The 12,388-nt window shown below is 46.2% G+C and overlaps 1 protein-coding gene and 1 long non-coding RNA gene across 2 annotated transcripts in view; one reads left to right on the top strand and one right to left on the bottom strand.

Annotated features, from left to right (window-relative positions):
* The window catches only part of LOC127006883 (uncharacterized), a 97,284-nt gene that overhangs the window by 20,383 nt on the left and 64,513 nt on the right, over positions 1-12,388 (top strand). Inside the window, exons 5-6 of the mRNA XM_050877216.1 lie at positions 7,374-7,504; positions 11,142-11,301. Of these exons, the coding sequence (XP_050733173.1) occupies positions 7,374-7,504; positions 11,142-11,301 (291 nt within the window). The remainder of the gene's footprint in view (positions 1-7,373; positions 7,505-11,141; positions 11,302-12,388) is intronic.
* The window catches only part of LOC127006885 (uncharacterized), a 78,224-nt gene that overhangs the window by 45,785 nt on the left and 20,051 nt on the right, over positions 1-12,388 (bottom strand). The window lies entirely within an intron of this gene.

The raw sequence follows: 12,388 nt of genomic DNA, 5'->3' as shown, positions 1-12,388 counted from the left end.
AGTATTCCCAATCGAGATGTATTCCAATTAATTAAAATCCCCCAGCCTTTCTGTTTTTGATCTAATAATTTGCTATTTCATCGCTAGTTTTTCCATCTTATTTCCCGGCCCCTTCTTTCGCTGCCCTTCCCCAGCCAGCCGCGCCGCCCTCCTGTACTCGGTGCTCTCCTCCGCCCCGCCATCAGTGTGATATTATTTCCTGTTATACTGAGGGAGGAAAAGATAAAATGGCGAGGGTACGGGATGCATGACTTCCCGAGATTACTCGGGAGGTAATGATCAATTATTAGCGTGTGTGTGTGTGTGTGTGTGTGTGTGTGTGTGTGTGTGTGTGTGTGTGTGTGTGTTAAAGTTATTTTCTCAAGGAATGCCAAGAACAAGGCAACTTAAATCCCAACTTTGAGCCACACAGGGCGAGGGGAGGGTCGCCGGGGCCGTGAGCCACGCTGAGGAGTCAGGTCATTCTTTATCAGTTTCCAAACTCTCCTGAACCTTTCAGAGTCAAGGATTTGCCACTCACTAAAATAAAGGAACTTGAAACCGAGAGAATAAAATAATCAAAGGAAAATGAAAATCTTATTTCAAAACCGTATGTCCTGGAATCGTATGTCGAGGAAAGTTGGACGCGTCGTAAAGTAGCTGATCTCAGGGCAGGTGGGGAAGAAAAGGACAAGAAATATTTTCCGAATTTCATGAAACCTGAAATTTTGCTTCACTTTTATACGAGTTTTAACCTGACGTTTCAAATTAGATTCTTAAGTCTCCCCTGATGGAAAGAACACTTCTAAGAACGCACACACAAGCACTGCTAATCTTTTTCGATGCTTATTTAGGCCCATTATCAAAATTTTGTGTCCGCAAGGCGGGTGACGTAACGATCAACTATTAACGAACAAGTGGAAAATGACGAATTACAAAACTATTTAACGCAAGAAAACAATCACTATCAACTGAATATACTACTGATAACCTCGGCGGCACTTATTTCCCTCACTACATTTCGACCCCGTCAACAACTTAATAATACATTTCATTTGCTATCAAACCTCAGAAAATCGATGCATCGTGTCCGCCCCTGCACCCTCACGCCGCAGGATGGCTCGACGCAGTGCCTCCGCTGCCGGCCACGGGGAAGTAATTTCAATAGTGAATCCAGGGAAAAAATAAAGACAAAAAAAGGGCGTACGGGTGAACAAATTCAATAAATATTTTATCTAGAGATTTCTTTTCCTTTTTCTTAGTGTGTGTGTGTGTGTGTGTGTGTGTGTGTGTGTGTGTGTGTGTGTGTGTGTGTGGGGGTGGGTGGGGGGGGGGGCGCAGAGTCTAGTGTCGTTCGCCACCACAGGATGTGCATAAGTGATGTGAACAAGTTCAGTGACATTCCAACCTTCGAATCGACTCTTCCTGGATCGTTTAATTGAAAAATAAACTTGATTAAATAAAATAGAAAATGAAGTGCCATTGAAAACATGCGAGACTCTACCTGTTCTGCCTATAACCGTTGAGTCGAGTGAGTAGTGGAGCCATCCGGCGGCAGGAAGGAGTAACAGCCCGTATCCGATGTAAAGCACGACAGCAAATCAATGTAGGTAGGAGAGGTAAATTTATATGAGTGTGTTCCAATACGGGTTTTTTTCTTGGTGGAGGAGATACACTAATAGTTAAACACAAAATACAGAAGAAAAGATCAGGAACACGCCGATGCATGAAGGATGAGAATGACTGAAAAGAAAAAGAAAAAGAAAAAAATAATTCCAGGTATGTCCTAAAACTCGATATTGTCTTTGAAAATGTTAGAAAGTGACTAAGTTTGCTAATTCAGTTGAATTATTGTATTGTTTGAATAAGAGGACAAGTAAATGTTCAAACTTTAGTTCTTTCCTTCCTCGTTACCAGCGCACCTCTACTGCTGTGTCGCTCTGTACGATGACGTTAAAAATGTCAACCGAAAACTGAGTAATTATTGTGTCTGCACTGCTCACAGTCTTCCTATTGTTCGACAGGATTCCTGTGCAACATTTGTTATACCCCCTATCCCCCCCCCCCCCCCCAACGGACGCGTGGAGACAAAAGGACAAACAAACTTACCCCTCCTCCCCCGCCCCCACACATACACCACGACAAGCCTTTATCTCCAACGTGTTTTTCAGTGTACGGTAGAATCAACACATGTATACATGTGTGTGTGTGTGTGTGTGTGTGTGTGTGTGTGTGTGTGTGTGTCTGTGTGAATATATGAAATGTTACAATAGGGCACATTTTGAGGCGATAATCTATATATTGGTATACAATAGGACTTAGTCAGATGAAATATTTGCCTTTTAGTCTCTTATAAAGCATTTCTGCAATATGAATTTGAAAACCACATGTGTAAAATTAAATAATGAGTAATACAAAAGAGACCAAGGATCTGTCAGCCGGGCTGGGGAGGGAGTTTATTTTGAAGTCCTTCTCTCCATGGTCTTCAAAGTTATCAGAATAGAATGTTACTTTGAGACGCTGAGGGCGAACGCTCAGTAAGAACAGCTGTTGCTGGACAGGGTTGACGCGGTGGAGGTTGGTGTGTTGCTGGATGGCATGGGCGGGGCGGGGCGGGGCGGGGTGGGACGGGGCGGGGCTGGGCGGAGCGGGGCGAGGCGGGGCGGGGCTGGAGAGGCGACAAGTACAGGTGTTTAGTAATGGCATATCGCAGCAAGGATGGCGGTGATGTTCACTAGGCGTCGCTCTGGATCACTCTGCACCGGAAGGAAACACAAAACTCGCCTCAAAAAAAGTGGGTCAAAAAAGTCCGACTCACTATGCAAGGCCATGTAATGAGGCATTCACTCATATGTGTTGTTCTGGGAATGGAGGAGGCGGAGAGATGAGCGGCGGGGTGTGAAGAAGGTGGATGGTCGAGGTGTGGAGAGAAGATGAGTGGAAATGTGTTGGAGAGTATTGAAATACACAGGAAGCAGCCCTGAGTGTTGGGGAGGCCCAGAAAGGTAAAAGGATAATGCAGTTGGGTAGAGAAAGGCGTGAGTTGGAATAGAGGGGAATGGGTGGGCGCAATGACAAGGGGATAAGGTACAGGAAGCATTCATGGCGAGAATACATAAGAACATAAGAACGCAGGAGTCTACAAGAGGCCGGTAGGCCTGTACGAGACAGCTCCTTTGACCCTAAGCTCCCATGTATCTAACCCCACCTAATATCGCTGTCCATGAATTTATCTAGTCTATTTTTTAATGTGATAATTGTATTGGCACTCACCACATGACTGCTAAGCCTATTCCACTCATCCACCACCCTGTTAGTAAACCAATTTTTGCCTATGTCCCTGCTGAATCTGAATTTATCCAGTTTAAACCCATTACTTCGTGTCCTACCCGGTTCTCTTACCAACAAAACCTTATGAATGTCTCCCTTATTAAAGCCCTTCATCCATTTATAAACCTCGATCATGTCTCCACGCACCCTTCGCCTTTCTAGAGAATGCAAGTTTAACTGTTTGAGTCTTTCCTCGTATGGCAAGTTTCTCAACCCCTGAATCATCTTAGTCATCCTCCTCTGCACCGATTCTAACATTTTGATATCCATTCTATAGTAAGGTGACCAGAACTGAACTGCATAGTCAAGATGAGGTCTAACTAATGCTAAATATAGTTTGAGGAAGACTTCGGGGCTTCTGTTGCTTACGCTCCTTGAAATAAATCCCAGTACCCTATGAGCTCGATTTCTAGCTTGAATGCATTGTGCCCTTGGACGGAGATCAGAGCTCACTAAGACACCTAAATCCCTCTCGCACCCAGACCTGCTTATGGGAGTGTCATTTAAGCAATAGTTATGTGAGGGGTTGTTCCTACCTACACTCAGAATACTGCACTTCCCTACATTGAACTCCATCTGCCATTTATCCGCCCAGTCATACAATCTGTTGAGTTCAACTTGGAGAATACTAGCGTCCTGATCCGACTCAATTACTCTACCGATCTTGGTATCATCTGCAAATTTACTAACATCACTACTAATTACTGTATCTAAGTCATTGATATAAATAATAAACAAAAGTGGACCTAATACCGAACCTTGTGGGACCCCACTCGTAACACATCCACAGTCAGATCTTTTACCATCAATTTTTAAAACAAGGGCGTTCAGATCCCGCAGACTTTGGCTAAGACACAACAGGAACTCTGATTACAAAAATCATAGTTAAACAACGTATTCCAAAAACTGTTTATCACTCGCCGTATTGGCAAATATCTTGTTTTAAAGATGGCCTCCATCATGATACGTCAGTTCTTTGTCGAAGAGGGGGCCACACCACTCGACAGGCAGGCAGGAACCATTATATGAAAACTATTGGAAGCAAATATGGTCAGAACCGGACCAGCTCTCAAGCCTTTATTGCACCTCTGGAAGCGCTCAAGGTCTGCTCTCTAAGTGCAGGCGGACTTTTCCAAATGGCTGTCCACAAGTCATTGATCCATTAAGTTTTATCATTAGTTCGCTATCATTCAATCCGTCCCTACCGGAAATTCTCAGAGTACAATTGGTTCGTTCTTGGACGATATTAGCTACACCTTTCTATCGTGAGGGTATAATAATAGTTTTCGCGCAATCCTGCTAAAAGACTGACAAGAACAGACAGACAAACAGCACCGAAAACATGACCTATCCGTTGGCGGAGGTAATAAGTATAAACCCAAGTTTTATTTTATGAAGGAAAATATTGATACAAATTGAAGGCCAAATTCGCTTTTATATTCAAGCAAGTCCTGCATGCTTTTCACTCTTTAATGGAGTTTTGAAAATTCTTTTAATCTGACAAACAACATACTGAGTTGAGTGCTCAAAGAGATGAAATATCAAACTCATGTTGCTTGACCCACGAATTTACTTTTCAGTATTGGTTGGCAATGTATTGGAGGCTGTAATAACACGACACGAGAGTAAGAAATATGTCAGCCCGAAAAACACCTCTGCAGTAACGTCAAATGAAGTGCAGGTAAAAGCCAGACCAAAACTCAAGCCTGGAAGGCGACATACACACACCTGCCTGCACACCTGCTCGTACTTCACAATTGCTTGGGAAGAGGTGTAGCTTACAGGCGACCGTCAGTTCACCTGGACGTCTCAGACGCACGTTACACTCTCTGCACACCTCCTAGATCACCTGCCTCAGTGTTTGCCATCAACCAAAACCTTACTCGCAGGACTCTCAGGAGACGTAGGGCAGGTCGCATAAACCTTGCAACAACACTACAATAAACGCATATGCCAGCCTGCGCCACAACAAGAAAACCTATGAAGTGGGAGGTCAAGTTTCAAACAATTAGTAAGCGTGGAACGGAAATACTACTACTACTACTTGGTATATTTTTTTTTTTAACTATAAATTGACCATAATTACTATTGTTGCTTTTACTTCAGCCCCTCATAACACAAAGGATGATACTGCTGTAAAGGCTCCAACAACGAGCGTATTTGTCGAAGCTGTGGTCTCGGTTTTTACCTTGATATAAATGTTATTCTCCGTGATAAAGGTAGCAAAGTCTGTCTCCACGTTTTCGAGGTTTACAATGGGCGTAATTGCCTTTTCCGTTATACCTTTAGGTACCCACCAGGTACACACACACACACACACACACACACACACACACACACACACACACGTAAAAACATACTTTATCTACGTAATTGTTTAAATTGCATCCTTTCACTACTTGTCTGCTGTTCTGTGTGGACGAATTTATTGCTTTCTCGTCATCGGCAATCTCACTGCTCTCTCTCTCTCTCTCTCTCTCTCTCTCTCTCTCTCTCTCTCTCTCTCTCTCTCTCTCTCTCTCTCTCTCTCTCTCTCTCTCTCTCTCTCTCTCTCTCTCTCTGTGTGTGTGTGTGTGTGTGTGTGTGTGTGTGTGTGTGTGTGTGTGTGTGTGTGCAGTGATGTAATGAGAAAACTGGTAAAACAAGTTAAATCAAAGTACGAAACCTATTATGTACACTATCACGATAAGCTACGCCAGACACTGCCTTGTGGTGATGAGTGTTGAGGTGGACGTGGTGGTGGTGAAAGTTATGAAAAAGTTGTATGTAGTGTTACAGCTGAGGTGTTGCAATATCAGTGTAACGGTGCAGTGGGATGATTGATGGTTGCTGTGTTGCTGCGTGTTTAAGAGGATGAGGAGTAAAGGGTGCTGGGTGGTGATTTGTGATCCTCTTTCAGCAATGTGGCGAAGCTTCTTGCTGTTTGTGCTCCAGTACGTGATGGAGTTGGGTGGTGTTGAATGGTGCGGTCTGATGGGGCTGTGCGGTTGTCTGATGTGATCTCAGGAAAATTAAAGAAGGATGGCATAACACTCATATAATGGGAACTGAATTAAGGGCACTAGGTATAGGTTCATCGAAGTTAAATTTGCAGAGAGAAGCCCGCGATTGTTGGCTGAACGTGGGGAAGAATATCTTAAACAAGTTTCCGTTCGTATTTTTTTTTAAGTTGAAGTTCCCACTGCCTCCAAAGCACATCCTTTTTTGTACACACCCGCGTACGTCGAGTGCTACAGCCATCACACGGGAAGCAGATATGTGCTCCTTGGCCCGTGCCGGGGCCTCGCCGTGCCTCGGCGCTTCCCTTTCATTGGTACGTACCGGGAAATAAAAGTGGTGTGACGATGCGATAATAAAACCTCGAAATTCCTGCAGGTACGAGTGGAAAAATGTGCCAAATATTTATGACTTAATGACGAAGGGGAAGCGAACGCTTAATAGTAGTGAAGGAATATTGTAGCTTAAAGCTGTGAATGTGTCTGCTGTGGGTCGTATAGTGAAAACAATTTTTTTATATATTAAAAGGAAGATGTTCTCATTCAATAAATGTACAGATTCATGAATGTCCCTTTGGCTCCGTCCCTACTTCCTAAATTAGAAATATTGACGCCCTAAAAGGGGACGTAATCACCCATGAACCGCTGCTCCTCGGCGGGCCAGCCTCGTTTGGGCTTTCGAGTCAGGCACAGGAACACCGAGCACGGGCGTCCAGAGAAGCAAAAATGGACAGACACAATAACCTTCAAGTATCAGAACAGAAGATTTTCACCGATGTAGTTAATTCATGTGCAGGATGTGCACACACACACACACACACACACACACACACACACACACACACACTAGAAAAAAGAGTAAAGGTGAACTACGTAATGCTAATTGCTCGTCTAATGGTCCACTCAGAACTGACTCATGTCTCGTCAGGGGAAAGACAACACGGAAACAACAAAGGCGATAGCTATCTTAATTTAACGACTCAAATTTGTCAAGATCAGGGATAGACAGAACCTTACTGATGGTCTGACTCTCTCCCTCCCTCCCTCCCTCCCTCCCCCTTCCCCCAGACGCCCCCGTGGTCCGCCTGTCGATGGGTCTCTCCGTCAACTCCAGCAGCCTGAAGGAGGGCGATGACGTCTACTTCGAGTGCAGCATCACCGCCAACCCTCCGTACAAGCGCATCATCTGGTACCACAACGTGAGTAATACTCGAGATGCTCAACATTACTGCCTATATTTTTTTCTTGCATTTCACTGTATTTCTTAGGTTCCCGGTCCCTCTGCCCTCCACTCTATCACACATTCGTTGCTCGTATATATTTCTTTGTCTCTGTATAGTGTTTCATTGCTGCTGTTCCCTCTGCTCTCCTTCCCTTTCGTCCAGTGGTTTCCAACCGTTTTTGGTCCGCTTCCCTTTTCCTGTCACTTTTTCACCTGTGGACCCCTACAACAAAATAGGTTAGGCGGGCCACTCATGACCATTCCAAGGGCCAAATCTGTCCCGTGGGCAGTGAGTTTGACACCCCTGGTGCAGTTAGCTAATGTAGACCAAATCTAGCATTTAAGCATACAGGTTTAAGGAGTGTGTACAGAGGTATGAATTTTATTCCGAGCCGCAAGTCTCCAAATTTCAGTATAGTAAATTTTAAAATACATGGAATCTCGATGGACCTCTTGATATTCTTGCATGGACCCCTCGTTGGCAACCATTGCCTAAGGGGGAGGCGGTGGCTGAATTAGGGAGAGGCTGTGGCTGAATGGATAGCGTGACGGCGCCGCGTTCAGGATGACGCGAGTTCAATCCCCGCCCGGTCCCACCAAGCTGGGATTTTTCAGCCGCCGCCGAGTGGCTTAAAACTACCCACATGCTGTCCAGAAGACCACCTATCAACCCGGACTCTAGATTCTAGGATTAAAGATGAGCTCCGGGAGGGCAGCATGAGCCAATGCAGGATGGCGCCACTATAAACACTCGCCTGCGCCAGAACGGGCTGGGCCGACCATCAGGACCCACCGGGAAGAAGCATTGGGTCGACCATCAGGATCCACCGGGAAGAAGCCTACCTGCGCAATAGGCCACGACGTAAAAAAGAAAAAAAAAAAAAAAAAGGCCGATAAATAAATCACCCCCTCGCTTTCTACTTTCCCTCCCATAAGCACAACAGACACAAGGAGGCAGGGATCCTAACGGATCCAGCAGGGATGACAAAAATGATGATAATCTCTGGTTTCCCCAGTTAAGAAAAGGACATCGGGTTGTTCGAGAGATTGCACCGAGATTCCTCCTCCTTCCCTACATCACGCCCCTTTATATTCCTCCTTCTCCTCTTCAATCAGCCTCTCTTCTCCCACATCTGCGCCCTAATTTCATGTTAGTGGTCCGCTGTATCCCACCCATAATAACGCTGAGGTATGAGGTAAAGTTTTGTTCGCTCATACATGTTTGTCGTCTATATTACTCTATAAGGTTCAGCTTCCGCCTGCTGCCCCTCTCGAGGCTTCGTCTCGCATTTTCAGGAGTGGCTTTGCCTCGGTGGAGACGCTGGATAATATTGAGGAGAGTCGCGCTGCCAGACTTGCTGGAAATCGGGACCAATACAGGGCTCTGTTGCGTAGGACTAGAGCTCTCCTGAGGAGAGACAAGGAGAGATATATCAGGAGTCTCGCTGAGGAAGTCGAGGGCCATTTAAATGCGAATGACCTCCGACCTGCTTATCGAGCCTTGAAGAAGCTCCGCTCCAAGTCTCCCTCTCAGGTGAGCGCTATCCGAACAACTGACGGCTGCCTCGTGTCTAACATGAATGGGCAGAGGGCACGTTGGGCTGAGAACTTTGAGCAGCTGTACATGGTGGACCCTCCACGTGGGCAGCTTCCAGTTGCTGGGTTGCAGGTGGCGGATGCTGATCCACTCATTAACGAAAGCTCACCCTCTCTGGGTGAGGTCAGAGAGGCTGTGGCTAAGTTGAGGGGTGGGAAGGCACCTGGCGCCTGTTACAATCAGTGCGGAGCTGCTCAAAGCTGGAGGTGAGGCCATGATCCGCGGGTTGCATGCGGTCTTGACTGCCGTATGGCAGTCCGGTACCATTCCTCCTGACTGGAAGAGGGGGTTAGTCGTCCCTATCTGGAAAGGGAAAGGGGACCGCCATGACTGCAATAACTACCGTGTTATTACACTGCTCAGTGTGCCAGGCTAGGTGCTTGCCCACCTATTGCTGATGCGAATTTGCAGCCAGCTGCTGAAGCTGCAGAGACCTGAATAATCTGGGTTCACGCCTGGTAAGTCAACAACTGACCGTATCCCAGCGCTTCGCGTACTGGTGGAGCGCCGACGTGAGTTTCGACAGCGGATGCTTGCAGCCTATGTAGATCTCAAGAAGGTGTTTGATTCAGTGCATCGTGAGGCACCCTGGGATCTTCTGCGACTCCGTGGGATTCCTGCAAAGACTATTGGTTTGCTGACTGGCCTGTATTCTGGGACAGAGAGTACTGTTAAGTGTGTGTGTGTGGGGGGGGGGGGGGTTGTCCAGCTTATATCCCGTGAATGCGGGAGTGAGGCAGGGCTGTGTATTTCCCCATCGCTTTTCAACACTTGTATGGACTGGGTACTGGGCAGAGTTGTGGACCAGAGTCATTGTGGAGCATCCAATGGCAATACCAGAGTCACTGACCTTCTTTTTGCTGATGATACAGTAATCCTGGCGGAGTGGCTGGAGGTTTTGGTGATGGTTCTCGAAGCACTGCACGAGGAGGCGAAACCCTTGGGACTTAAGGTCTCCTGGGCCAAGACCAAGGTACAGGTCTTTAGAGGCTTGCTGGATGACACAGTACAGTCTGTTCATGCGTGTGGCGAGGACGTTGAGATCTCAGAAAGTTTCACATATCTTGGTAGCGTAGTACATAACAACGGTGAGCCTGGCCAGGAAGTCTTTCGGCGGATTGGCCTGGCCCACGGTGTTATGGACTCGCTCAACACGAGTATATGGCGTTGTCGATACCTGTGCAGAAGGACAAAGATCCGTATCTTTAAGTCCCTTGTGATCCCTGTCTTACTCTATGGTTGTGAGGCATGGACACTAAATGGGGACTTGGAGAGGCGGATTGATGCCTTTGGTAATAAGTGTCAACGCAGAATCATTAGATATCGCTGGAATGATTTTGTGTCAAACCGGCGACTACCCCGTGAGACTGATTCGACATATATTCCCTGTATAGTCCGTCAACGCCAACTCCGGCTATAGGGCACGTGGCACGTTATCCAGAAGCTGATCCTGCTCATTGGGTTGTCCCTGTAAGAGAAAATCCTGAGTGGAGGAGGCCAAGGGGACGCCCACGGAGTTCGTGGTTGAGCGAGTCGATAGATCCTGCTGGGAGGTACTCGGGTTGGGAAAGGGGCCTGCATGGAGACTCGCCCGGAGGGACCCCTGGGCTTGACGTCGTAGGGTGGGCAAGGCGACGCGCCCCTCGGCGTACGCCCCCATTGATTGATTGATTGATCTATCTGCCTCTTCTTTCAATGTACTCTTGGAACAAAACCATTTGTCATTAACCTACACTCCCATTGCACTCTTTCCCCACCTTCGTCATTCCTCCTATTCAATTTCTTCTTCCTAACAACCCTCACCTCATCTCACAATATTACTATACCCCAACTTTCTCTCTCATTCTAGTCCTCCTTTTCCTCTCTTTCCTCCTATTCCTCTTGACTTCGACGCAGCCTTGACCTAACTTTACAAGCAGGTTAAGGAACGAACAAGCACTCCTCATGTTAAGGTGTCTCTTCCCCCTTTGACGCGGCCCCTCACCTACCCCGCGGCCTCCCTTCCCTTGGTGTGCAGGGCGCGGTAGTGGCGCACAACAAGACCTCTGGTGTGATCGTGAGCAGACAGAGCCTCGCCCTACAGCATCTGAGGCGGGAACACGCGGGGACCTATACGTGCGGGGCCATCAACCAAGAGGGGCACAACATAAGCAATGCCGTCATACTACCCATTAAACGTAAGTGCTGGTCTCTCTCTCTCTCTCTCTCTCTCTCTCTCTCTCTCTCTCTCTCTCTCTCTCTCTCTCTCTCTCTCTCTCTCTCTCTCTCTCTCTCTCCAAGTTCACGTAGCTCTCATAACGAAGAGTGGAGTGCACAATTTTTCTTCTCCGTCCTCCATCTCGACAGTATCGGCGTCACTGAGTGTCGGGGCTTATTTTCTATCATGGTATTCCAGGGCAGAAGACGGACGAACAGGCAGACGGACATGGCGCATGTTGAGTAGCTCTACAAGGCAGCCCCTGTGAACCTGTGAATCTAACCCCACCTAATATCACTGTCTTTGAATTTATCTAATATATTTATGAATATGACAATTGTATTGGCACTCACCACATGACTGCTCAACCTGTTCCACTCATCTACCACTCTGTTAGTAAACCAATTTTTCCTACGTCCCTGATGAATCTGAATGTATCCAGTTTAAACCCATTACTACGTGTCTTACCCGGTTCTTTTACCATCAGAACCTTATTAATATCCCCCTTATTAAAGCACTGCAGTGCTGTAATATACATCACTTCATTTTTCATGTAAACGTCAAAAACGAGACCATTTGAATTTACATCTAACGTAACAAACCTTTTCGTCAAATTTGCCTATAGTGAGACTCTTTCAATCTTCACACTCCTCAAAAGAAAATGGAAGAAATGTTTAACTCAAACACGGCGACATATTACGGTGCTTCTATTACTATTCCTAAAACTTTTGATTTTCTTCCAAGATGATGATTACTGTAATTGTAATTTATTACTTTACACGGTCATCAATACATATTTCTGTTAACTTGGTATATGATTCCAGTAATCGCTGTTAATATTTTTTTAAAGGACATGTATCTTTTACAGTCGTATTGTGATTACAAAACCCTATAATCGAATTCAACTAATTATTGTTGAATGTAAACAGCGATTCAATAAATGTTAAACTAGGCAATGAAAAAATATCTCGTCTGCAACACATAGTTCTTATGTGTTGCATAAGAACGTAGCAGTCTTCAAGAGGCCGGTAGGCCGGTACAAGGCAGCCAGCCCCTGTGAACCTGTG

This window comes from Eriocheir sinensis, chromosome 34 (assembly GCF_024679095.1).
Source record: "Eriocheir sinensis breed Jianghai 21 chromosome 34, ASM2467909v1, whole genome shotgun sequence".
NCBI lineage: Eukaryota > Metazoa > Arthropoda > Malacostraca > Decapoda > Varunidae > Eriocheir > Eriocheir sinensis.
This window is presented reverse-complemented; position numbering and strand designations above follow the sequence as displayed.